Below are 27,923 nucleotides of genomic sequence, written 5' to 3'. Positions count from 1 at the left end.
CTTTTTCCCCTCTCCGCGAGAGAAAGAGAGAGGACGATCTGTCGTAAAGCCTGCGTTCGTCGAACGACGTTCTCAAAAGGATCCTAACCGCGTACGCTGCCAGATTCCTGGGACAGATTTCCGAGTCCGTGGAAAGTCTCTTCTTCGGGGTGGATCGCGCGCCGCCACACCGAGAAAAAGGTATTTCCGATGGCCCCGTGAGTCATCGCGATTGTTCTTGCGCTCTTTTATTCCCCGGACAGGAATTTATGGAGACGTTGAACCCCTTCTGGAGATGGCCTCGTCGCCGTTATTTCCTTCTTCGGCGGTCGCCTTCGTACCTCGGGACGCTAGCTATCTTTACCGTATGTAGATTTTTTTTGTTTAGATCTGTTGCTAGTTTGTTTCCATCGCGCTTGTACGTTCTTTTTTTTTTTGAAGTTCGTGGTTTGTTTTTTATTTTTGGTAGCCTTCGGTAGGTTTCTCTTTGTGTTTGTTTTTTTGTTCCTTGTGTCCGAGGTTTGAAAATAATTACCGCAACACCTTGCCGAGTGTGTGCGCTGTGCGTAAGTGGACGCTGGTCCCCGCGAACGGCAAATAGAGCGGAAATATTTTGCGGAAATGTTTTTTCAAGGTAAAAATGAAAATGAAATGTGCAAAAGATGTGGTATTCTTTTGAAGCGCGGTCACGTTCGAAACGGACAAGTTTGTGCAGTGGCGCAGCACGGAATTCGCAAATGTGTCGAGTGTATTCACTTTTTTCGCGTTACTAAGAGAAATAGAAATACTCTCGTTTTATGCTGTTTTTTCTAAATCTACCTTGGAGTGATTCGATTCTAATCTCGGAATTTCATTCTGACTCCAACAAAATTTGACACGAATGTTGAATAACAATCGAACGGTCCCCACAAATTACTCAACAGTACGAGAACGCAAAATTCTCCTCGCGGGAGAAACAAATCCCGCGGGAAAGTTGGTTGCGTCGAGAGGGGGTTAACCGTGGCAGCACTCGCCTCTGAGAAACTTACAGTTTTCGGGGTGAAATATGCCGCGGCAGCAAAGAAAGACGAAATCTTTGCGATGCAAATGACGGAAACTCCCGCTCGAAACTTAAGTCCATTCGGTTTTTCTTCTTTTCGTCGGTCCGCCAGAGTCGCTGGCGGCCCTTTTCAGCGCGAAACAATGGTCGCGATTTAATGGAAACGGAATTGCGAGCGGGGAGAATTGCCGGTTGAGTTTCCAGTTGAGTTTCAGTTAAACGGATAGATTCAGACCTTGAACGAACGAAGAAATTGTACTCGAGGCGCGGCCCTCGGGATTAAGGAAACTAGCTTTTGTCCGCCGGTGAATAAACGAGAATTTCGCGCTCGCACGTTGCAGAAACGACGCCGTTGAAAGCCTGCCCCGCTGCATTAACTCTTTACCGTTCCGAGTTACTTTGCTCTTTAACCCTTTGACCCTAATTCAGCCCATTCTTTACCCCGCGACTGTAATCGTCAGGCTGTCTACTATTTTCCAACCGGGAGGGAGTAAACTCGTTTCTGTTTCTCGAGATTCGCAATTCTGAATAATTATCGCGTTGCCGAGGAAGCTGAATTTCAGGCGAGCGTCGAACAAATGTGACAGGAATTATGAAATTCTTTAGTTTTTCGAGAAATTGTAACGGAGACTTAAGTGGAAATTTCTTTTATCGTAGACGATTTAATGTTTAGTTAGAAAATAATGATTATTACAGGAAGCTCGTTATTTGGGGAATTCGAAAATTTGCGATTCCATTTTTATTTAATTACCGAAAATTCCAGTTGAAACGTTCCGAACTGAGACATTGACGGAGTGTATTATACAGGGTGTCCCGTAACTCCTCGAACACCCGGAAATGGGGGGTAGCTGAGGTGACGACTTACTTGTTATTCATGAAAAAGAAAAAAAATACGTTTTGGAAATCGATGTCAATTATAAAATTTCATCGAAATATGTTGATGGAGAAACAAGCAACAGGCATCGAAAGATGTAAGAATCTGCAGATTTATTACAGTTTTACGCTGAAAGTCGTGATAGTGCGATTTTTATCATCTTTAACCGTTTGTAGCTCATAGAAACATTAACCAATTTCGATGAAATTATCAGCACGTGTATCATTGACATAGATCTACAAAACGTATTTTTTAGATTTTCATTTCGAGCTCAGATAAAAAAGTTGTAAAAACGACCTTCGCTATTTTCTTCGCGATTCAGACTAATTGCATTTTTCACAAATTTATACAAACGTCGGAATGACGGCCAAAAACCATTTCTCTAAGCCTTATAAAAACAGCAGTGCAAAGTGAAAGTTTTTTGACAGCTATCGAGAACCGAGAAGTCACGCGTACGCATTTGTTCGCTCGCGCGGGTGCATCTCTGTTCGGCCGTCCCTGAGCGCGGGCTCTACGCGCGCTGTAATTGGCCAGTGTTTTTCGTTAATAATTCAAAAACGAAGCTTCAAACTGGATTTTGGAAAAGGAAAAGGTTGTTCAGAGTCACCTCAGCTACCCCCCATTTCCGGGTGTTCGAGGAGTTACCCTGTATATCGATTAGTTCTCGAAATCTGATTCCACGAGCGTAGAAGGTACATATTTTATTCCTACCCGTGAACTCTGTAACTCTGTCAATTTTCCGCACACGTATCTCGAATTTCCATTGATACGTCCTCGAACTTTCTGTGCCCGTACGAGTAGCGAAATCCCCTTTTGTCAGACGTAACCTGTTAATTTGATCCACTAAATCCCCGCGTATCAACCTGAGATATTCTCTCTTTTTTTTTTCGTGGACGGTAGAGGAGTGACGGGGGTGGTTTTCATCAGAACTCGCGGATTCGCGGCAATTTCGAGTTTCCATTAACTTGAGAGGGGTGTGTACGATCGGGAGGCTTGAAATCTCTGGGCGCGCGTCGAATTTCCAAAAGCTCGTCACGTGGACGAGTAAAATCCCAAAGTTGCCGGGCGCAATTAGCGACGTCCGCAGATGCGTCGTGTCCCACGGGACGCCACGCTCTCGGTGTACGTACGTAATCCCGGAGTTCAGATCAAGGATGATCACTGCGAAACAGGAACTCTCGATCCGCCTCTTTCTCTCTCTCTCTGTCTTTCTATCGCGGAAAAATAACTGGTATATCGAAGTTGTCGGCCGACCGGCCAGAGAGACGAATTGCCGCCCTCTCGAAAATTGCTCGAGATCGGATCTGTCAACAGGCTTTGCGAAATACAGCTGGGAGATTAAAATATCATTTACGTAATTACTGCTGGGGCTGGAAAACTTCCAGGGAGGATTTGCGGCGAAGGAAAAATTGCCGGGCATTTAGGTGTACATATGGAGAATGATGGAATATGAAAATTTTAGTAAAATTGAACGTCTCTCTTAAGTTTGAAAAGTACAGGGGAGAGTGAAAAAATATCCACGGGTTTCTTTATATTTGTTTGTTACCGTGATCTTATTTCTCGGTTGGAAGATATCACGATGGATGTTTCCCTATTGGTTGTTTAGTTTTAGGTTAAACTACGTTGTTCGGTTTTCTTTTATTATGTACACTCCGTACACGCTCTGCTTCTCTCCGTACATGTTCTGCTTTCGGGCTTGCGAAAGCTACCTTTATACATCTTTTTGTAGCTGCTAATGCGGAAAAAGGGCCAATCAACGCCTTTCCTAGAAAAAGGCCTCTTTCGCGAACCCTTATTGGCAGGTAGATAGAAGCGATGGGGGTGATCGGTCGCGTGGTTCGTGTTGAGGACACGACAATATTCGATATGTTTTTGTGTGTTTATTATTTTTATATTGACATTTAATTGAAGCTTGGAATAGTTTGGGCTTGCTAAGATTAATATTGCTTCTTTGATCTCTTCTTGGGGAATTTTGTAGAATTTCCAGCAACTTTGAAGGATGTTTCAAGTTTCTATTTTCGATCGCAATTTATTTTCGATAATTATCAAAATGATAAAAAATATGCGGGACTGTACGAATTGCAGAGGATATAACACTGCAGCAATAAGGCAAAAGTGTTAACGTAGAACTGTGAAGAATCCCTTAAGGCTACGAGAACAATGGAATCTCGACGAGTCCGAAACATCGGAACACCTTCAAAGTCTCGAAACGTAGGAATTCGCCCGGGAGCTCGAAACGCGCTCGAGACATCCCTCAAATTTGAAGAATTTTCTTCGAGGATCAGCTTCAGATCTTTCACCACTTTCGATCTTGAATTTATAACTACCAAACAATTTCTTTGCTCTTCGAAATGGTCCGAAATCCCCTGAAAAGTATCCTTTTCTCTCTCTCGAAGAAAACAAAACAGAATGGAACGTCGATAATTTGAACAACCCTTGTAACCATCCACGAACACTTCTGCATGAATATCAAGCAGCGTACATGTGCAACAGAATGTTCGAAAGTTTTTCGTTGGGCGTGTTAATGAGAAAGAAGCTCGTAAATTTCTCCAGTGTACACGCAGCGGGGTGAAAAAGCAGGCTGAGTTGCGTGCAATTCATTAGAAAACATGCGTTTCATCAGCGTCCGGCTACCTTTTTAATTGCTATTTTCCATGGCTTCTCGATGCTTCCACGCTGAACTTTTCCAATATAATGCGGTTCCATCGCCGCGATCCTACTACACGCTTTATCTCCCGCGGATAGGATTTTCATTCGCGGTAAAGTTTCTTTTCGTTTCGCTGCATTTCAAAGTGTTGCAGAGTTTTTCCACTGTGATTTAATTGTTGGATGAAAAAAAGTATGTTCTGCATCTCGTTAAAAATTATTTCTTCGATAGATCGTTAACCAAAATCTACGTTTCTCGTTCACCCTTTCGTTGCTGTTACCGCCTACAGGCGTTTTGAACATTTCGAGCCTTTTGCTCTGCACTTCCACCTTAATTTAACACTTACGCACTTCCATCTTAATTCAATCGACCGAATTTTAAAACAAAAATGACAAATTTTGCAAACCTAACCTATTGTAGTATCGGGGCGTTCATACCCAAATAGGAAACCTCGAAGGGAGAATAGGGAGGGAGTGGTTGGCGTAGCGTCGGGTTCGATTCCCTCAATATTTTTCCCTAGGTTCCTACAAATGGAGACTCGTCCGGGATGGAGGCATCTACGGCTGCACGAAGCCAGGCGCTGTGAGATGAAAACATGTGAGAGGGTTTGCACGTCTCCCAAACAGAGTTTCGGCTGAGAGTGCCACTGTGGGGGGAGTGTACCCGAAAGTGTTGAGTTGGGTTGTGTTGCACGGAGGACATTCGAGGGCGAATGTCAGTTCAGGATGGCCGAATGTAGTATCGGGGCCTCCATGCCCAAAAAATAGGAAACCGGCGCGGGAGAATAGAGAGGGAGTGGTTGGCGTAGCGCGCAAAGCCAAAGGTCCCGGGTTCGGTTCCTACACTATGTTTCTCATTAACGATACTTAACCCTTTCGTTGTAAATGTGAGTGTTCCAACTAAAATTAATCTTAATTTAGCATCCATTACAAATAAACAAAAAATTCAGAAAAGTACATTTCTCTCAGAATTCATATATCCAACGAACAGTCTGTTCGAAGAATTTCGAAGCGTGTAGAAAGGTGATTTTCATAATAAACGCGATACTTTGTCAGAAAAAGGTGCGCGACAAGCGTGCTATATTATTCCGTATTGTTGCACATCTATTTCGAAACGGTGGAATTTCCCGCTCTCGTTGTAAATCCCCGATCGAAAGCGTGTTCTGTCGTGGAGGAATATGGCAGAAACGGGTGATTCACGGGCTGCTAAGGGGACCAAGCCCTCTCTGCTCGTAGCTCGCGGACAAACGAGGCATGGATGGCGGCGACGTTCCGCCTCGATCAGGATTTCGAGCGGAAAAAGGCGCGCGAGCGTTTGATTGATGGCCAAAACGGATGGATGGAGGCTTGGGAATGAAGAGCGCGTCGGATGAAGAGGGGAAAAACAGGTGTCGGGAAGTTCGTGGCGATCGACAGTGGTCTATAGCATCTCTGTTGGTTCTCTTTTTTTTCTCGTTTTCATGTGTATCGTATTTTTGCATATCAGGGACAGACAGACGAGCGGAAAATTTTGTAATTTTACGCAAAGACAGAGGAGAATTGGGGGAAATTGGTATTTCCACGGGGTAGGGAATAAGAGAGGGCCACACGATTCGTAAACGCTCCGTTGGCTACGAATGCACGCACGATATATTGGATATATCAGCAAGCCGCAAAAGCGCACGTACATGGCTGGATATCTATGCGGCTACAACGCCGATCAGAAGTTTGGCTGCGTCTTCCTTCGTATACCTTTTTCTCTATCGCTTACGCGAAATGGAGCGTGAATCGTTTCTCTAGTGAACCCTTTTACTCGGGTGTATGTACTCGGTGAAAAACTCGGGACACATTAGAAATATTTTCTTTCCTTCCAGTATTTTTTCCTATTATTTTGTTGCTTTCTTAATTACCGCGGATATCAAATATTTTCGTTGCGCGTAAAGTATTTGCTGAACATGCGTGGGGTGATTCTTGATTGACCAGTCGATTGCGAACATGATTTTGAATCCTTGGACGGTTTCTGAGTGTCGCAGTCACGCAAATAAATTTTTATTTTCTGTTATTTTATTCGGAAGATTCTGAATCTGTTACATATTTTTATTACCTTAGAATCCCATCATGAGCTCTTCAGAACTTTCAGATCTCTAACATGCCCCGAAACATCAGTAAATTGCTAATAGAAATTTGCAACGTGTAAAAATCTAAGTTCCAAGAACTTCGAATAACCTTTGACCCGTGTAAATTACTAACAAAAACGACTATATAAAAAATAAGCATGTTCTCCCCGTCCCCTTTTGCCATAAACCAGAAACGTTTCCACGACACAGTGTTCCTCCTATAAAACGTTTCTCGCGAACGATCGACTTGAAGAGTTTCGTGAATGCCTGATTGTACAAGGAGGGAAGGCCTGGCTGATTATGCAAAGCGCGGGGCGGAATTATAAGCGTTTCGGATATAATTGAACAGCGTGGACGCGCAATATAAAGAAGCGAAACCGGGCGTCCACTTAAGATAACAGCGTTATCTGGAGTTTTTCGTTGGCGCGACACCCCCTTGTTTACGATCAATGAAACGATACCAAAGCAAATTTACATTTTAATGCCACCGCGAACCCGGGGATAGCGGTCGTAAAGCGTAGTCGCGGGCCTCGCGCGACCGAGTCCTCATTTATTAGTAGCCGTAAAGCATTTATTGCCGTCGCGCATACAAATTACGCGGCCACCTTCCAATCCTGGATGCCTCTTTGTCTTTACGACCGAATTCCAGATGGATCTCCGATTCTCTCCCATGATTTCCTTTGAACTAGCGGACGCAATGGAGGATAGGATTGAAATTCGCGGTAGCTAGACGTGTTAACATGCTGATACATGTGTTTTTTTCATTTTATTTTTCATTCTGATAGAGTGCGAAGAACTTGTTTGATTAGTGAACAGTAGATGGGAGATTTTGTTCATTTTTTTCTGAAAGAAATGTGCTTAGGATAATCTTAATCTAGCGGTTTATTTTATGGGCTATTTAAAATTAATTTTAGCGGTATCTTGAGATCTTCAGCGATCGTCAAATGTTTTTAGAGGATTTTTTTAAAGTCCTTAGAGATCTCGTGTGGTCACTATAAAACGTGTGTCTTGTAGTTAGGCTAACGCAGAATTAAAAAAATGAATTTCATCCAAAGGTTAAACTCGTTATTTCGAGGATTACATTTCCCCGGCGAGGATTTCGCGTTAAATAGATAAAAGGATCGCTATTTTCCCGTCACGGTCGAGGAAACTTTGTCAATGGTTCAGGATGACGAACGATGACGAGCGCGCAGGGTTTCCCGCGTTACGCGCGCATCGATAAATCGATTGAAAAGGGAGGAAACGTATCCTCGAGAGGGTGGACGTGTTTCCTCGACCGTGGCTGGACCCGATCTCCTCGAAGGAAGCGTCTCCAGAACGCAAAGCTCTCTGGCTGTTTGGAAAAGCGAAATGGAACGGTTTCTTTGACGTGGATAAACTCGCTCAGGCAGAGATGTATAATTCTTGCTGTATCTGCTCCTTGTATTTTAAGGAATGCATGGGAAATTATTCGGGGAAATAGGAGATCGATCCTTTTGCTATTCGAGAGTCGGTGGATCTATTGTACATACACTACCGGCCAAATGTTTCGAATCACTGTACACTGCAAGTTGCACAAAAATTCCCCCCAAAAAAGGTAGCATTTATAATAATTTTTTAACGAATTTTTTATCGTTCAAATCACTCGACATGAGGTAAAGTGCTATTGATCTCCACAACATCAATTTCAAAACAATAAAGAATTAGTAGCAGACTCCATGTTAATGTATTTTGGTAGGTGATTCCAAACTTTTGGCCGGTAGTGTGTATCACGTCTTGAACAATCTTTACCTGCGTACAGTTCCAGTAAAAATTTACTTCAGTTTCTCTCTTACTATGCCAGAAGTTCCTCAAGACTCTTCATTTGATAATGCACTAATTAAAAAATTTGCATTTTGCTGTTGTAAATAGCGCATTGAGGAAGATGTTTACTGAATTGATTTGTGAATTTTTATTTTTGGTTTCTTAACCCTTTCGAATTGTCCAGATTTGAGGATTTTTAACCCTTTCGAATTGTCGAGATTTGCAGATTTTTAACCCTGTCGAATTCTCCAGATTAAATCATATTGTCTTTGAAAAAGGTTTAGAAAATAATATTATCTTTCAAAGAAACATTTTTCGACCAATTCTACATTAATCTATTTTAATCGTTTTATCGAACGGTAAATCTGTATAAAATTCCATCCTTATCTAAACGACCACAGGCTAGTACTCCTTCGATGGATTTTTAACTTCCACATCGATTCGAGTATCGCGCTGAAATCACCCATAACGAAATACTTAATCGTCGAATGCTTTTCTGAGCGAAAGGGTGAACATAAAAGGGGAAATAAAGGTCGCGTGTAAAAGACGATGGAATACTAAGGTGGTGTTCGTTTCATTTTCATTTCTGCTTACCTACTTCCTTGGCCGTCACATCGGCGGACGTTCTCCTCGTGATTCGTATTCGCCCGATTAAATACACGACCTGAGCTCGTTTGGATTTTTATTTTGCGCTCGAACGGCCAACTGCTTGGTAAAACGGGGAAATTTCGTCCCAACCCTTCCTCCGCCTTCCTCTTTAATTGCGCGATTTCCGCTGCTAGATTGCTCTTTGTCCTGGTAACCAAGACTTCGATTCTTCTGATCGCTGCTCCGAAGGGTGCAGTAGCTTTCCAATGAGGGGTTTTAATTGATTTTTTGATCGATGTACGGGATGTTTCGCTTGTTTTTATTGGAACAGAGTGTCTGAGAATTTTTCTGTATTCTTTTTTCACCTTTTTAAATTCATGTTTGCTGATTAATTTGGCTTCCTTTACGAATTTCAGCGAATCGTGAATTTGTTTATTTTCAAGAAGGGAATTGTAGCGTCCCAAAACGCCGTAACTCTTCGATGATTGGAAACGCTGACTCGCGGCAGGGCGAGTCTTATTTATAGGAAAGAAATCAACACGTTTTCCAACTAAAACAATTATTGTATTTCTTAGGCGTGTTCTCAATAGAATGCGTTTCTAGGCGTGTTCTCAGTAGAATGCGCGTCGAGGGTGAAAACCTCCGTACTTTATAGCACGGAGTCGTCCACACCCGACGTGGTGGTGGTAAGTGCGACGCGACATGGAAGACGTCGAGCGATCATCGCTTTTGGCGGCCCATGCGACAGAGGACCCAACGCGAGTCCCCTCGAGCCCTCTCGCCTCGGCAACCGCGGTCCCGCTTCGGTCCCTCGCGGGATCCCTTTGTCGAAGGCCTCATTGCGACATTGTAACACGGTTCCGCGGATGCCATGCGGCTCGGTTACGCACTCGTCCTGCCGATCCTCGGTGCTCGGGACCGAACAGGAATCTTCACTTTATATTTATCGCATAGCGTAGTGTAGTTCCAGTATTTTAGGATTGAGAATGGGTTTTGTAGGAAAATGAGTATTCTTAATAAACGCACCCTTTTTTGCACGAATTTCTTCAGTATTAACCACTTATCGTAGAATCCAAATGGAAGACGAGAAATCAGAACAAAACCTCGTCAAAATATCTCCAATTTAATATCTCCATTTATTCCTTAAAAAATTCTCTCAGTAACTTACGCTAACGGTTGCATAAAAATCGTCCATCTTTATCATATAAATTTGTAAAAATTAAGATGAATTCGAGTGGCAGAAACTTAGCCTGTCTTTCAGGGTAACTTTGAGCAGGGAATCTCGCGGAATCCCGAATAAATTTCAAAGAAGAACAGGCCGTGTTTCCGTGGTCAGGGGGTGGAGAGAGAATTTGAATGTAAATCATACGATTACGCGAGAGCCGCGAAAAAGGGGTTGGATTCCCCGGGACGTTTCTTGTTCGGGTCGGTCGAGAATAAAAATCTCGAGGGATCAGTGGCGTTCCCGTGGCGGCGAGCAGCTAGCTAGCCGTTTAATCTGGACGGAAACCCTGCCTCGACGGAGAAGGCTCGACGAACCGGAAGCGGTAACGAGAAATCTTTCTCTCTCGCGCTATCTTATTTACCGGATCAAACGTGGAACAAGGGAGAAATCTCGTTTCGATAAGTCCTCCAGGGATTTTAGCGAATTCTAATTTGTTGCTTTCACGTAATTGAATTGCAGGCACCGCTTCTTTCTTCGTCCGGGAAACAGAGTGTAAAATGTCTCAGACGAGATTCGATCAAGTTTAGAGAAAACGAGATCAGAGGAAGCTTCCTTGCAAACTAATTCTTTGTATTTCGTCAAAAATCTGTCCTCGTGAAATTGCAATTCGTTCGAAAATTCTTTGTGTCGTCCTTGTGAAATTATAATTCTTTGAAAAATTCTTGTAGAGTAATGTACAGTAGCTATCACAGTTTGGAACCACTTATCAGTTTCTGATTTAGCGCATTTAAAAGTATAGAAGAAGAGGTTTGCGAAAGATATAAGTGTCTCCTGAAATGTGTATAAAGCAGAAATTCTGTGTCTACGAAGGATTGTAAATATAAATAGTTTGTATATAAGTGTAGTTGTGTTTTGTTCTCGACGAGCGCCTCGACGAGGAGAGTGATCAGGGACACTGAGTTATTCGTTTGTTTACTGTCGAGGCAGAACCGTCTTGTTTTTCATGCATTTTATCCTTCTTATTCACTGCTCTGCCTCGATATTCATTCCTATACAGAATTTATCTAGTGACCACTAAAATGAAACCTTGATGTATTATCGCTGCCAAATTTTCATCGCTTTGCAATTCATTTTTTAATTTATTTCGAAAGGTTTTTAAATTTCCATCTCTTCTCTGAAAATTCTTACGTATCTTACAATGCACAGCGATCTCAAATATTTCTTTCAACTGCCTCCAAAATGCCGTTCGATTTATATTTTCACCTCTCAAAAAAAAAAAAAAAAAGCAAAAGCAAGAAAAAAGAAAAACAGTTTATTAAATTTGCATCTCTTCTCTGAAAATTCTTACGTATCTTACAATGCACAGCGATCTCAAATATTTCTTTCAACTGCCTCCAAAATGCCGTTCGATTTATATTTTCACCTCTCAAAAAAAAAAAAAAAAAGCAAAAGCAAGAAAAAAGAAAAACAGTTTATTAAATTTGCATCTCTTCTCTGAAAATTCTTACGTATCTTACAATGCACAGCGATCTCAAATATTTCTTTCAACTGCCTCCAAAATGCCGTTCGATTTATATTTTCACCTCTCAAAAAAAAAAAAAAAAAGCAAAAGCAAGAAAAAAGAAAAACAGTTTTGTTATTATTCACGCATAAAACCGGAAGTTTACACGTGTATCCAGCGTGTCGCGGCATCCGTTCAATATTCATGCCGGTTTCCGTTCATGGGAACAAGATCATCTGTACATTTTTCTGGCGGCCTCGCGTCTTTGCCACCGGAATAAATTGGCTCACAGGGTGTGAGGTGGGTTGTGCACCACGGTATGCATAAGGAAGAGCCAGCTCGTAAATAGCGCGTAGGATCCTCCGCGCGTGAAAAGGATATTTTCTGTTCCGAGGACGGTGGAAAGTGGCGCTTTACCACCTGTCGATCGCAGCAGTGCCGGGACCACAGGTGGCGAACACACCTAAACCGATCCATCTACCCCTTTTGCGTCTCATTGTCGCGTTATATTCGGACAAATTCGTTTCACGCCGATCCCCGTACATTGATTCGACCATCGATTTCCATCGGCTGTGAAACCTAAGTAATGTCAATTCCAGTCAAATAGCTTCCAATTCCTGTTCCTGACGCTACTTTCGTGCCTCCATTTGCGTCGAATTTAGGGCTTCTGGGATACCAAGTGTAGCTGTTACTACTGTGATTACTCAGTTGAAATTGAGTTCCTTTGACGATGGAACGACTTGGTCGAGACAAAATGCAACTTTCCAAGAACGGTCGCAACGTTCTCTTCTACATCGTTGTTTCTCATTTTATCGATACGAGACAAAAGTTGTAATCAATTTTTGAGTTACGTAAAAATTGCCAATAGGTCATTCTGAATTAGTTTAATTTCAAGGGTTAAATTCACTTTCTCTTCTATATCGTTATTTCTACTTTTATCCATAGAAGACAAATTTTTTAACCACTTTTCAAGTTACGCAAAAATTCATTTTTGCAAAATTTCTCATTTAGTCTAATTTTAAACCTCGAATAGCGAGAACTTATCAAATTTAGAGTACCTAAGTGCTAATTATCAGCGACTACTGTGTCTCACCCATGTGTACCGAAATTTTTTAACAAAAGAACAAACTATTCTTTATTCCAAGAATTCAACTTCGTTTGCAACCCTCGTTAAAAAAATCCAATATTTTTAAAAAAGAACTCATCGGATCTTGGAACGAAGAAGGAACGGTAGTTGGATAAATGTTCGCGAACGCTGCTCTACATCTCGAATTCCGTCTTAACACGGTGATTATCTGAAATTGATCGTTTGCCAATTTTTTCCCACGACCATTGTCTGGTTCAATAAAATACAAGAAGGAGGAGGTCGATCTCGAGACCTCCATCCATCTTCCAGCGAGTCTCGAACTCTGAAGAGGCAACTCGACGCAGCGGCGCGCGATCTCGGATAAATTTCCGTGCAATTTCAATACGAGATCATTCCCCTTGTAGAAGCGAGCCTCCCTTTTCTACCTGTTCCCTTCCTCCTCCCTCCATCTCTCCGTATACAGGCCGTGGGGTAAGACGAGCGAACGGATGGGAGCCTCGCCGGATATTAAAAATATCTTCCGTCGGCAACGGGGCAGCGATCGACTTCCGGTTTATCCGTTTTCCTCTATTTTCAACGCGTCCCTGGAGCTCGATTGCTCGCTTTCTCGAGGCGTCCTCGCTCCTTTTGCCTCGAGTTTCTCTATTTCTTCTCAACCTGTTTCTCCTCCGCCACTGTTTCTCCTTTCCATATTTCTATCCTGAATCTCGATGCAGCCGAAACGGTTCTGACTGACGAGAGGGAACTTTGGTACCTCGAACCTTCTGATTCTCTGAAATTTTGTAGGTCTGTAGAATACCTCTGTAAGCTAATTTTTTGGAAGACCGTTTCACCCTGGAACACGAAGAAATGAAAAAGGAAATTGCCTGGTGCTTCTATGGAGGTCGTAGAAAACCTCGATAGATACATTCATAAATATCGGAAATTTTGTAGATTTTGTAGAATACCTCTGCAAGCTAATTTTTTGGAAGACTCCGTTTCACCCTGAAGCAAGAAAAAATAAAACAGCAAAATTGCCTGGGGGAGGGATTTCTGCGAATGTGTAAAGTAAAGTAAACTTGTACGAAGTTTTTGTACTTGATATCTACGTAGAAGAGAAGTTGCGAAAGATTCGAGCGTTTAACTAATCCTAACGTCAAAATTGATTCTACTCTGGCAGGAAAACTAATGCGTTTTACCGCGGAAATTATTACCGGAGAGAGAGTTGCTAAAGTAGATTAGGAACAGCGAGCTTCTCGTGGCTGTTGCATATTCCTGAATCCCGCGTATTTTGCTGCAATGTGGCCTCAGTGAGAGTGGCCCTAATTTCTAAGATAAAGCTGCCTCAGTTCGCGCAGATGTATGTTAATAGAAATTTCAAGTATCTTGGACGTTTCTAGCCTCGGTTATGTGTAGACTCAAAGGTACACTCTGATAGTGTCATCGTTGCTACAAAGTAGTTAAACTGTTCCATTCCAAATCTAAGAATTATTACGCGAAGCGGCGAGTATTGTACTATTTTTCGACCAATTCTGACAGTCGCAACTTATCTATTTTATTGTTTCGAAATAAGTATAGGACAAATACGATTTTTTCGTTCTATTTCTTCACTCCGCTGTAATAATTGAGTGCTAAAAACATTCCCGGGATTTTATCATTTATTTAACGAGCGAAAAATCGCAGGAATTTTTTCGTTACCTGGTACATCTCATATACCTGATTTCCAGCGATTGCTCCCGAATAAAATAGATCCACGTTACAAAATGCCAAATTTACCCAATTCCAGGTGTTAACGCAGCTTCCCGCGCTTCTTGTTGGTTGGAAGGTCGGGTTGGCGTTGGTAATTATTGCACGTGTATGTGCCAACTACTTATTGTCGCGATGGTGATCGCGCTTTATTTGTGATGTCGATTATTGCGGACTGGACCGTACTGGTGTTGTCAAGATGTCGAGTATCGCGTGTTAGAGCGCTCAAAGTGGCGTCGATTGTTTCTAAGTATATTAGAATCTGCCCGGCAGAGAGGGAGAGACGGTCCCAAACGGGGGTGTCAGTCCCGCGTGGCGATCTTGCCGAAACGTCGACTTTGCGGGTTTATGGCATGTTTAACGTTACTGAGCGCGTAGAGGCAAGTACCGGCTTACCATGTGGCCCGCAGAAGTGGAGAATTTCCGTGGCCATCAGGTAATCAGCCAGATTTGCCCTCTGGCTTGAATAGGCTGTTGTTATTAAAAAACTTGTAGAAAAACTTCGCAAAAGTAACGTCGCTTGGAATCCGTGCCATAAACCCCTGTTGGTTAAACTCACCGCTCGGAATTCCCATTTTTTCACCCAACTTTTCATCGTATCAATGCAGCCGTGAAATTTTTAAAAACGATACGCGTCCCAGTCGCGATTCATCCAAGTGTAGTCGCAAGTATTCGCGCATTTCCGGTGGAATCCTCTTAATTACTTTAATGGATGTTCAAAAAGTAGCCACGTCGCTCGATGTTTCTCCCTTTGAGCCGGGTTCTGTCCCCTCGGTTCCCTTTTCGAGGCCGCGCAAACAGAGAAACGCGAGCAAAGCATATTTCCACGTCCAAACATCCTGCGAGCTTTTCCAGCTCTCCTTGGCCTCATCCATGCTGGAAGGAAGCTTTAATTACCGCCTTCTCGAAGCCTATTTACCCTCGTCTTCCGCCGCTCTGCGAGCTGTTTCTTCGTTTCGAACGCGGTGAAACCAATCCCTTCTGTCGCGGGAATTATCCTCGAGTGTCGCGAATATTGTAACGTCGCGTGGACCGGGCGAAATTGTTCCCGCAGAATGACGTTCGCGCGTTGAATACGCGGAGGGAAAATTGCTCGACAGGTTCCGGTCGGTTTGTGAAAGTTGGACGATTTTGGAGATTTTTCGAACACGCGGCGATCACGCTCGTTCCAAGGCTGGGATATCTGTTCGTGGGTATGGAAAATGCCTGGAAATCGAAATGGAGGAACGTGGTTGCTGGGTGAATTTTTTTGAACGCGGAGAAAATGGGTACGTGACTTTGGAAAAATTGGAATCTTTCGGAATGTCCGTGTTGAGGGCTCGGAACTTGCGGAAATGTTGCTCTAACGAAGCTGTCAATTAGCGATAATTGGTGTTCCAATGGTTCTTTGTTTTGAATCGTGGGAAATTTCGAAGGAATTTCTTTTAACGAATCTATCAATCGATGGTGCGTAGTATCGTAATGTTTCGAGACGAAGGAATTTTTGTGAAAAGTGAACGGTGGATGAGAGAAACTTAGGCGAATGAGCATGCAAGAGGTAAAGAAGGCCATCGACCGATGTCCAGGTTCAGCCGTCCAATATTGGCCGATGAAATTCTACGGTGACGCGAACGGTAATCCAATTGGATGGAAATCGAGGGCAAACAGTCGGCTCGCGTACACCAACGCGTCTAATTATTAATAATGCGACGAGTCACAGGCCAGATGGATGGCTGTTTGCGCCGCTTCTAGTGAACGAGATTGGTTACTCGGGACGTGCATTACGGCCACGGTGTCCGTCGCTTATCAATGGGACATCGTTTGAAATTGCGCGTGTTTGTCGATAGAGAACCTCGTTGCCCTCGATCGGAAAGAAAAGTCTGCGCTGCAATGAATCCACTCGTATGTACCCTGTGATCAACGATTCTTCTGTGTAATCAATACCGATTGCGATTCAGCTTGAATTTTAATAATTTCATTCTTTTACTTGCTAAACGTAGAAAAAGATTACCGTCGATTTCGAACGGTCTACGAAGAGATTCTTCTATTCTCATCGGAACAAGAGAATTCTCATCATAATTCTACACGGAACATGTAAGACAGAATCTAGCTAACACACTCGCTATCCGCTATTCCACTCACACACGCACCATCAATTCGTTGCTCCTAAAAAAAAATCGACCTTAAACCAGTTCTAACCCAGCATCGATCGGTAATTTCGGTAACGAGAAGCCAGGCACGAGCGGAAATTTCGCGATGTGGGGAATAGCGGTGGAGAAGGGATGAGAGGAGTCGGTCGATATTCCGCCGATAGGTTCGATATTAAGCCACGTCCCTCCTCGAGGAGAACGTATCCTGGCTTTACGAGCGGTTTTTACGGGTTCCCTGCGAATTCACCGTTCGCTCCTGGGTGTCGGTTACTCTTCCACCCACAACTCCCTTCTCTCTCTTGGAACCGTGTGCTATGTGCTACATGTTTCAGTATTTCGGTTAGCTCGCGTCAGGATTGCAGACCATTCCCTGTTCCAACCACCCCCACTATGCCGGTTGGTGGTTCACTTGTGTGTGTTCCTTCGAACTTTAACGAGTTCGTCCTATATGTAATCGCGTCGGTGGCGCAGCGACGTCGAAACATCAACGACAAATTGGATTTTGAAACAGTCTGTACGTGACCGCGGTACCGTATATTTCGCAGACGCTTCGATGGCGAAACGGAGATCCAGCTGGAGTACGATTTACGAGGCTGACCGCTCTTTTGACTCTCGGTTCCTCCCCTCTCTGGCGAATGGTGTTGCGAGTCTAGAGGGGAAATTTCGAGGGCTGTAAAAACAGCGGGAAATCATAGCTCGCGGTGGCTGGCCCGATGTTTCGCGGAGAAAGTTGCGTTTGGTGATACTTTTTGGGAGTATGTTTGGGTAGTTGCTGTTTTTGCGAAGTTTTGAGAGATTCGGGAGGAAAGAGAGATGTTTCGGAGGTGTTTTTATGGGTCGTGGGACTTTGGGGTGTTTGGTATCTTGGGATCTTTGGGATTTATGAGGCTTTGGGATCTCAGAGTTTAAAAATCTCAAAGTCTAAGGATTGCAGAATTTAAGGATCTCAGAGTCCAAGGATCTCTGAGTTTTAGGACCCCAGAGTCCAAGGATCTCTGAGTCTAAGGACCCCAGAGTCCAAGGATCTCAGAGTCTAAATATCTCTGAGTCTAAGGACCCCAGAGTCCAAGGATCTCAGAGTCCAAGGATCCCAGAGTCCAAGAATCCCAGAATCTAAGGACCCTAGAATCTAGAAATCTCAGAGTCCAAGGATCTCAGAGTCCAAGGATCTCAGAGTCCAAGAATCCCAGAATCTAAGGACCCTAGAATCTAGAAATCTCAGAGTCCAAGGATCTCTGAGTCTAAGAATCCCAGAGTCTAAGAATCTCAGTGTCTAAGGACCCCAGAATCTAGAAATCTCAGATTCCAATAAACCCAAGATTTAGGCACCTCAGAACCTCAGGATCCCAGGATATTTAGAGCCCTTAGAACCTAGCATCCTCAATATCTCACTAAACATTCCTCCACCCTTTCTGTTACAGTGAAATATCTAAGGGAGGTGACGCCATACTTCAGGAAGGCTTCGATCATCCAAGAGGTAGGCTGGGAGCTTCAGCGTGGTTTCCTCAGTGCGACACCGCCACCGCCGAAGTCTCCACCGCGAGCGGATACGCGTTATCTACCGTTGCAACTCTGCAGACTCACCAGAGCTCATCCTTCCTCCGATCCCGGTAAGTTCTTCATCTCTCTTGCTATCCGCGTGCATGCGTTGCTTAATTCCTGCCGCGACGCCGAACATCGTCTGAGAAACTCAGCGAAATTCCTCAACGAGAGCGTGAAAGCGGAAAGCGTTAATTAACAGTGCTTCTTCGTCAAAAAGACCACTCAACCCTTTCACTATATATACATACACAGTCGAAACGAGTAATCACATCGCACCTTTAATTCCTCGTATCGGTATTAAGAATTTCTCGTTTATTTCTCGAAATAATTAACAAAGACATCGTTTTAAAGGCATCGTTTTAAAAGGTACGCGGGAAATTTACGAGTATTCGATGGTTCAAAAAAGCTGTCGAACATAGGGTGGGCGGGAGGTAACTGGCAAATCAAACGAGGCGAAATTTCTCTTGCCCCGCACGTTTAGAAGTAAACGTTTCAGCGGAACGTTCCTGGATTACGTGCACAAGCCGCGTCTCGTGTGTGCCGCTCCTCTCGAGAACTGCATGCTCAGCGACCGAGATAATGACAGCCATAACGCAATTAACCCGTTTCTGGGATTACAGTCGAACGACCGTGCGCGCCGGCGTACCGCGAGTTTGACAGTCAATTATCGTCTAATGAAACGAGGAGCTCGCGCGAGAAAAGCTACGCCGCGATTACGCGTGTTGCGAGACGCTACTCGACCTCTCGCCATCTCTGTGTACCTGTAGTTCCAGCTTCACTGCCACACTTTTTCGTTAACCTTTCCTCGCAACGAATAATACAACTTTTCGTAATTTTCGTGGGTGAAAATCAACGAGAATGAGACAAAATCCATCAAAGAAATAAGAATGAAACGGGCGGAGCAATGAGAGAACACCGGTAAAAAAAATTATGCAGTGTTTTCTGTGACAAAAAATTTAGTAGCATGACTAAAAAGAAATAGGGTCCGAGAAAAACGTTACTTTAATGTAAAATAACTCTTTTTTTTAATAAACTTTTACGACACTAGTCTGTATATTTCTTGATCACCTTGTATATGTACTCGTTGCAAGACGAGATTCCAGATGGAATAATCTTTTTCGGGGTCTCAAGGTTTAACCCTTTGAGAAGCGACATTGAACATTCGTCACTTGGTAAATTAATCACGACAGAGAGTAGATCTATGGATCTCCACAAATTTGCTCACCATAGTGAAATAAAAAATACATCGTACGTTGAAATAAAATAGTACGATTCATTTCTACGTCAGTTTGAAAAAATTTCAAAGAAGATCCGATTTGTGACCTGTTTCGCAGCAAAAATACCCGCGTGTCCGAAGGATTAACATTCGTATCCTAACACGTACGAAAGCGAGTGCATGTGCGCTAGTGCACCCGGAAAAGGTTAATCGTATCTTTGAAACATCTCACAGAGAGTCACGTGTTTGGATCGCCGCTTAATTCGAACAAGCTGCATCCGCGTCACTTGCTGGGTGAACGTGACGCGAGTCCTCCCCTCAGGCCCGTAGACAATACGGGAGGAACTCGTTGGCGTGTATACCAGATGGTGGTAAGTGGCTCCCGCGGCTGAATGGATCTAGTTTTCATCGAGATGCCGCGCGCCTCTGTCTGCTCCGCTCGGAGCTATATACAGTGACAAAGAAGGGGTTGGAAAAGTGTATCTGTCGCCCCCTCCGTGGATCCAACCGTCGAGTTAATGAAAGGCTAATGGGCTCTTAATTCTGTAGAGTCTCTCCTACCTGGTTCCCCGCTTCTCCCCCACTCGTTCAACCCTCTCACGTTTCTTTCTACTCTTCGTTTCCTTGCGTCCCCTTTCCCGTTCGATGCTTGTTCCAGTCCCGTTCGCCCCGGAGGAACTCTCGTTTTGTCTGGTATTGTCTTGTTATTCCGACGTCGTTGCATCCGGAGCTGAATTTTCGTGAACAGAGGGTGTTCTGACTTTTGATTCTCTTTTTTTTTTTAAGGGTGGAATAAAAGGTAGGAGAGGATACGAGGGTGGTTTGGAGGTTGTACTGGTACATATTGACAATCTGTGTTATATTGCAAATGTTAGTTGATCCTTAGGAGGAGAAATAGGATACGAATTTTTTAATAAATACAACGGGGATCACTGAGAAAATAGGACACGTATTTAAGGTTCTTTTTTTAATCGAGACTACCAAGTATCGTTGCTCCCTCATCTCCAAATATAAGTAGTACCGGCGTAGCCTTTACAGAATAATTCCACAAAATGCCCCAAACCAGACGAAAGGGGACACAAATATCCCAAACAATTCCTAAAACTTCTGCTAGATAAAAGAAAGGAAATTCCTCCTTACAGAATCTCCTCTATCACCCATCTCCATCGTTTCATCCTTCAGTCTTCCCCTTTCGCTGCTTGGAAAAAGGAAATCGTGTGCCCCTCGGAGGATAGGCTGATACCAGACCTGGAGAAGTTCAGCTGGACGGAAAAACCGAGAGCATGTACACACATACAGAGAGACAGAAAGCGAGAGAGAGAGAAGGAAAAAGGGTTCCACGGTGGTAAAAGGGAATCGTACGCTAGCCGCAGGAATTGCGGAAAGCAATCAGAAGCGTGCTGTATCTCTCGTTCGTATCTGCCTTATGGCCGCTAAGCCAGCCAGACCGGACCTCTGTGGCTCGCCTCTTTCCCGATACGTTATGGTATTTTTCAAGTCAACAGCCCTGGACCGTAGGATACCGTCCCGCTTGGCCCGGCATTGTCGTGTTTATCCTGTATTACTAGCCACGGCTAGCTGACGGATCTAGAAATTGTCGGGGACGGTGGTCGGGCAAACATCGACCATGGAAAAACGTCGTTAAATTCATCCGGAGTTTGCTTGTCAAATATTCAACGTTCCTAGCTCCCCGGCTGTTTGTTGTTGTTCGAAACGTTTATCTTCGAGTTGCAGGACCCTTCGCTGGGAAATTGAAGAAACTGCTTCATCTTACGAGGACAGAGTATACTGTAGACATTTTCTCCTACTTGAACCATTTTCTAAAGCTTCTCCGTTTATCCAGCCCTTAGACTCCGATGGTAGAAACGGTTCATTTGCATATCGACGTACGTTTGTTTTAATTTTCTGCAGGGTTGCTGACTTACTCCTTTTTGCTCTCTTCCTCTCCATCGCGATGGATTATTAAGCTCAGAATCTGCAAATATAGATAGATAACTTATGAAAGTATCACGCTTTCTTTTTTATCTTCCATCCCACCGCGATAAATTATTAACCTCAGAATCTGGAGACTTTTGTCACACACTCTGCATATATTTTATTTAATTCTGCAGGGTTAATAACCTATGCAAATATCACAGATTATTGAGCTCAGAATCCAGAAAAACCTATTACTACGCAATACAGAACTTTTCCGCTGCAACATTTATCTATCAAAATCCAAAAAAAAAAAAAAAGAGAAGGTAGAGGTTGACAGAGAAAACACTCGGTTCGAAAAAGGGGTAAAGAATGGCGCGGCGTTAATGGCGTTCCTTTCCAACTGCGGAGGTGCATTCTACGGCCGCATGGACGCGTTAAAATTTACCGTAAATCTCGGGTGGCGGCTACGAGTGGCGGAGAAAGAAGGTGGGGCGGTTTCCATCAGGCAGCGCCGAGAAACGCGTCACGTTCGACCGGAATATCTTTTCAAGAGTTTATCCAGATGCAGGGGATTTCCGCGGCGGAGGAAGGTTATTTACAATTTATCGCGACACGTAGCTGCGCCCGGGTGCTCACAGTACCGCTCCTGACGGATGGGTAATTGTTATTTCGCACCTTGCGTCCCGGGGCGCCGTGAAAATATGATTTTATGCGTTCGCCCCGCGAATCGTTGCGTCTACTATCGTGTACCTTCTCTTAACACCCCTCCGGACCTCCGTCTACCTTCTACTCTTCCTTTAACGGTATAAGGATTGATTATTCTCGGTTTTCCCTGCTTTCCTTTATCTCGCTGCATTTTACGGTAGATTCTGTGTTCGTAGTCGGGGTAACGCCGGGAAGATAACTCGTAGAGCGGAAAGATGCGCGATAATATGCATATACACGGGGTAGAATGATAGGGCAAATAGGTACAGAGTGGTTGTTTGTGGAAAAAAATCGAGTTTGAAAATTCTCTTATTTGGATGATCGTTAAATCCGGACGCTGGATATTTTTGTGAAAAGGAAAAAGAGAGGAAATTTTTCGTGCTCTTTGAGCGACTGCATTACCTATCCAAAATTCCTCTGCAGAGCTATCCACACTTTGCACAGACCGTGGAATAATAAACGGTCAGATGGAAGACAGCGGGCGAGTCGGCAGGAAACGGGAAAATGAAGAGGACCGTGGTTGGCCAAGGGCAAACACGAAATGCACGTAGCCACAGTGCACGTCGATATTACACGAGGGAAAGTGTAAAAAAAGGATAGGTGGAGGAGGTGAAGGAGGATATCGGCTATCGTCCACGGGTCTATCTGCGAATTAAAACAGACCAGTGGACGCGTGAACGGTACAATGAAAATTGGCTAATTGAATTAGCCTGCAGCCGAGAGAGCGGATAGATAGAGGCTTCCGTAAACCCCGGACCGTCAGGTATTAGGAACGGGGGTTCCATTAAAAGGAAGAGCCTTGGAACCGGCGGGCTGCTGAAAGAATAGATCCTAACCCAATTAAAATCACCTGTTAATTGTACGAATATCGAGGAATCACAATGGAAATCGAGAGAGGCGCATGCGCCCGTTCTTCGTTTGGAAAATCCCCGCGAACCTAACCCACCTCTTCCACGCTGCCTCTATTATCCTCGACCGCGTGAATTCCACGCGTTTCCCGTCTCCTAGGTCTCTAATGAATCGATGATGGTGGTTCACGATGGGGCAAAAAAGTATATATCAACCTTCACACTAACCGACCCCTCCATTATAACTCTCGTTCCCACAGAGTCAGAGGACATTGTTACACGAAAATTTCACCGTGGAATATTCGCGAAATATCGCATCATCCACTCGTTTTTTCCCACCGCAAGACACACCCCCCATTTCTAATTGCACGATCCACGCAGCCTCTAATTAATACCACAGAGTGGTACTCCAACGAGCTTCACGATCGAATGCTTTGACCAGATCTATGACACACTTTCCATTCCCTTTTCCAGCTACTACTCCAAATCGAACCAACTGTACATACATCTACGTACCGTATATTTAGTTTTTCTCCAGGTCGATTCGTTCCACTCTCGATTCACGTAACACGACACAGAAAATAGAGATGTGTGAGACTGGTGGTAGGTTAGGTACGTACGTACGTTGAGAGAGAGGAACGAGGAGGAGGTAGAAATCGGCGAGGGTCGATGGCGAAGGCTCGAGGTTTGACTGTACGCCACTGGTTGGCAGGATGGTGGTGGAGGATGCGAGAGTTAAATTAGTTTCCGGGGGCAAAAGCTGGCTGCCGCCCGGTTTTCAGGGCTAACCCCGTGTATAATTCCAGAACAGCTCCATCAGGCTGGAACCCACGAAGAACCTTCCATCCAAACCATCCACCATCCACTGCTGACGCCACCACCACCACCACCAGCACCATCACCATCACCACCGATGCCGCTATCAAGCATCTCCGTCCTTTGCGCGTTCGCCTTGCCAGACTTGGCGGGGGCTGCAGTTTGCGAAGTTAATTACCGCCGGATAATTGCGCTCTATATGCCTGCCGCGCTGATTAATGAGCCAGGATCAACTGGCATGTCGGTTGTGTCCTCTCTTTTGTCTACTCGCTTGGACAGAACGATTGTCCGCTAGATGATTGTACTGTTTCAGAGACGGAGAACCTTTTGAACGTCATGTCCGAGTGAATTTCTCTCTTATGAAAATTATTTTCCTCCCTTTGGTCTCTTAGACAGGTTGAAAGATTGCGAATGGAGGAGATCTCTTTTTCATATACGTGTGGTTGTTCTTAGAAGTTGTACGCAGAGTGAATTGCACTTCCACAAAAGGATGTAACCAGTACGAAGAACACGATTGTCCGAGTTGTACTTGGCCTCGTAATCGGACGATCGTACAGCTATTGAATATTCAGAAACAAGGGGACACAAAGTGCGTGCAAAGTGTCGCGATAGGGATCAGAAAGAGGGCTGCTAAGAATCGATTCCTCGTTCGCTCTGTTTGCTTTAACGAACCCTATCTTTAACACGTTCCCATAAACGGGCAATCTTCTTACATCTACATTAATCATTTCTGATCTCGAGCATTTTACAGATCTCACACCCGTTAACCGTTGTTATTCCCCGTTGTAAAACAAACGAAGAACAAGCCCAAGGTACACAATCCATCGAACGAACAATCTGAGAAACTCGCGGTCCCGTTCCTTGGACATTATTTATTTCCAGCGAAATAGCAAACGATTCGAATCTGCTAAGGGTTGAAGTGACGCTCGTAAGAGAGAGAGAAGGAGGGTTGGCCGGCGCGAAAAGGCGAGCACGAAGTGCGCGGGGGACGAACAAAAGCGGTCAGGTTAGCCGGTGGAGAAACAGGTAAAATAGAGCATAGGTAACGAGCGTTCTGGAATTGGTGCGGCGTTATCAGTAACAAGCGGAATTGCATTGTGCGTGGAGGCCCCTAGGGTGGTGGTGGCGCACACAGCTCTCATTACCATCCCGTGTGACGTCCTGCGAATCGCGAGTGAACGCGTTCGCGCGTGCACGCGTGACCTACGCCCCTCCATCGAGACTATTATCAGACCGTGTAGACGTTCTCGTCGTCGTCGTCGTCGTCGTCGTCGTCTACGTCGCTGCTTTACCGAGAGGAGGGCCTTCCATTATCCTCTAATATCGTTACATATACATGCACGTACAAACACAGACACACACGAGAGAGGGAGAACGGTTTGTAGAAGCGACGGCCACGATAATGCCCGTTACGCTAACGACAGGGATATCGTTACCGGCGATTGTCGTGCCCGCCTGCGTGACGTATGCATCTCGACTACTGGCTAGCCGGCGATTGTTATTTAATAACGGAAACTCCTGCCGGAATTCCGGTTCCGCTAGGCGTCTTGACCGATGGCCTCGAGAGGAGGGGCCTCTGGGAGCTGTTTTGTCGGGGAACTCGACGGTTCTTCGGCTCTGATGGCTGTGTGCACGGGGTGTGTAGGATATTTCAGACTGTTGACGGACTGTTGGCTGAGGGGAGGGTTACAGATTGTGCAAGATCTCAGTTTCTTTTTGCTCTCTGTTAACGGCAGACTATAGCAGGCTAATGAATCTTTGGAAGTGACGTGGTGCAAATGATTACTCGCGAAGTTTTGTAACAAAAATATATTTATTCAAACGAAGGCGATACGATACGCGTGCAAAGAAGGTCTACGACCAAAGGCCTTGTGCCTTCTTTTCGGGGCTCCCTTAAGTAGCCTCTTTTCTCTGGGACAGTCCCAGGGAGTGGGGGCGTGGGCCTGCATTGCCGAGGCAATACTCTTGTCCTCGAGGACGAAGAAACTCGGAAGAACATCTCTTGATTCTTCGCCTCGAGGGCCAAGAGTCGCCTAAGTGCGTGGGCCCCCCTGTGGCGGTCGCCACAAATCTTTGCTTGCGGGAGAGATACAGTGTGGTGTAAACGAGGGTTCGTAATTTTAAGGGTAGATGGTAAGGAGAATTGTCCTAACATGGGTCGAAGAATTGATATTTTTTCATGAGATTGAGTTGGTTGGAGAGTTTATTGAGTATATATTATCAACTGTCCAGCCATGCTAACAAGTGTCATTCGTTTATAGGAGAAACGTGTATCTATTCTTACCCTGACATAACTTCCCTTCTATCATCTTTTTTATGTGACATTCCCGTGTCAATTTTAGCCAGGAAATAAACTGTCCGAAGCCTGTTAGAAAGGCCAGTGACACATTCTATGTATACTTAAGATAGACAGGTCTATGTTTGACCAAGGATACCACATCGAAACGTCAAAATATTAAAAGCACAAGGAAAACAATGATAAATTCTGGAAGCTGGAAGAAGATCCAGTTGTATTAATATTGACTCCTGCTAATTAAACATCCGGGTCATCAACGGATCGGGAGCTCCTTTTCCGATAAACTCGCAGATTTTCCGATATTTCCCTCGGTATGTACCGGGTGGTTCCTTGAATAAAAGGTTGGAAAAAGAGAGAGCGAAGCTAGACACAGACGGGGATCGATCGATCCCCGGGATTGGAGTCCCGGTTCTAATCTAGCCACGGATAAACAAGCGACACGGATATATTAGCCATTCCCGTGGGGTGGATCTCTTAATATTCGCGCAATTCCCGCGGCGTCTAGCGTATATATTACGGTTCCGCGCTGGTTCTCGAGGATCGTCCGGGTTTTTCGAACAAAGCACCGCGAGTTTTATATTTTCTCCTCGTGCTCCTCGAGGAGACCGGACTGGCTTCGATTTGCCAAGCTAATATACCCGTTTCCTGTCTCGAGCAAATAAAACCGGAACCGCGAGGCTGAAAGGGGCTCGATTAACTTCCAGATCGAATTTCGTCCACGAAGAGCACTCGACGAGCAGGCCTCGCGCAGGAAGAAACGCAAAGGGGAATGGGAATAGGCTGGCTGCTCTTCGAGGCATTGCTTTGTTTCTTCGGCGAAATCGAACTGTTTGGTTTCGCCACGAGGAACAGGGGAAAAGTGTCTTCCTTATTGGAATCGTGAGGGGTTCGTGGCTAATACAATGTTAATTTTGCGAATATGTGTGTTTGGAGATGAGGACGTGTTTTGGGAAAGAATTTTAGGGGTAGAAAATATGTATATGGTGCTTTGTTGCAGAATTTATCTAAGGATTTTATTAAGATTTCTAATCATTGGTAAATTGATCGATCAAGTGGTACTTGAGCGTTGAAAAGTTTTTTTCTCGTGTTCATTTAAAGTTCGTTCAATTTTGGGGATATTATTGTTGGAGAATGCAAGGGTAATGAATTTAAAAGACGCTTTTCACTGCTTCCTTAAAAGATTAATAAAAAGTTTCTAGCAGATTCTATATTGGTATAAATTGCAAATGCTCTGAAACTTTTGCTCGATAAGAGGATGACCAAAATCCATCTCTAGCCCAACAAAATCTCTTCCTCGTTAAACCTAACTATTTCAATATCCGTTTCGGGCGTACTTGTTTCGGTGTACTCGAAAAGCACGAATCCATATTACATCGCGGATATTCATCGCAAAAGAAACAAAATCTGCCAGATAGAAACCTTCAGAAATTCCCCTGATTCGACGCGATTCTCCCAATTGGCGGACTCCAACCCCTTGCGAAACTCCGATAATTCCAGCGGAACGAGACGAGGGAAAATTTCACGTGATGCGTCCAGCGACGAAAGGATGGCGTTTGTCAAACGTTTCCGCCTCGGTTCTTCTCTCTCTCTTTTTTTTTTTTGTTTCACGAACGTTAATCTGTACGGTGCACAGCCGGTAAATATATCTCCCGCGGGCCACATTTCCGTCGTTTTATTCGATTATCAGTCGCGATCGAAGCGAGAGCGGCGCCAGCTGGTGTGTATTTTCATCTGGTAATTTACGAAAGGCGGGCCAGGCGTCGCGCAACGTTTCGCAATTCATAACTTTCCGCGAGCAGTAAGCCGCGCCGACCCGCGAAATTGACGACCGCGCCACGACGAGTGTCACTGAACGTTTTTGCCCGCAAAATGATGCACGACCGAGCGAAATTGCGTAAACGCAGACACCCTTCTGTGTCCCTCTTCCTACCCTTCCATAGAGATGTTTCCCATCGCTTCCTGCCACCCCTTG

At 44.5% G+C, this 27,923-nt stretch overlaps 1 protein-coding gene across 1 annotated transcript in view; it reads left to right on the top strand.

Annotated features, from left to right (window-relative positions):
• The first annotated feature begins 15,746 nt into the window (after positions 1 to 15,746).
• The window catches only part of LOC108573189 (beta-1-syntrophin-like), a 186,067-nt gene continuing 173,890 nt past the window's right edge, over positions 15,747 to 27,923 (top strand). Inside the window, exons 1-2 of the mRNA XM_017935584.1 lie at positions 15,747 to 15,750; positions 18,033 to 18,221. Of these exons, the coding sequence (XP_017791073.1) occupies positions 15,747 to 15,750; positions 18,033 to 18,221 (193 nt within the window). The remainder of the gene's footprint in view (positions 15,751 to 18,032; positions 18,222 to 27,923) is intronic.

Source organism: Habropoda laboriosa, unplaced genomic scaffold, assembly GCF_001263275.1.
Source record: "Habropoda laboriosa isolate 0110345459 unplaced genomic scaffold, ASM126327v1 scaffold20, whole genome shotgun sequence".
Classification (NCBI taxonomy): domain Eukaryota; kingdom Metazoa; phylum Arthropoda; class Insecta; order Hymenoptera; family Apidae; genus Habropoda; species Habropoda laboriosa.
The sequence above is the reverse complement of the archived record's forward strand: the minus strand, read 5'-3'. Positions and strand labels throughout refer to the sequence as shown.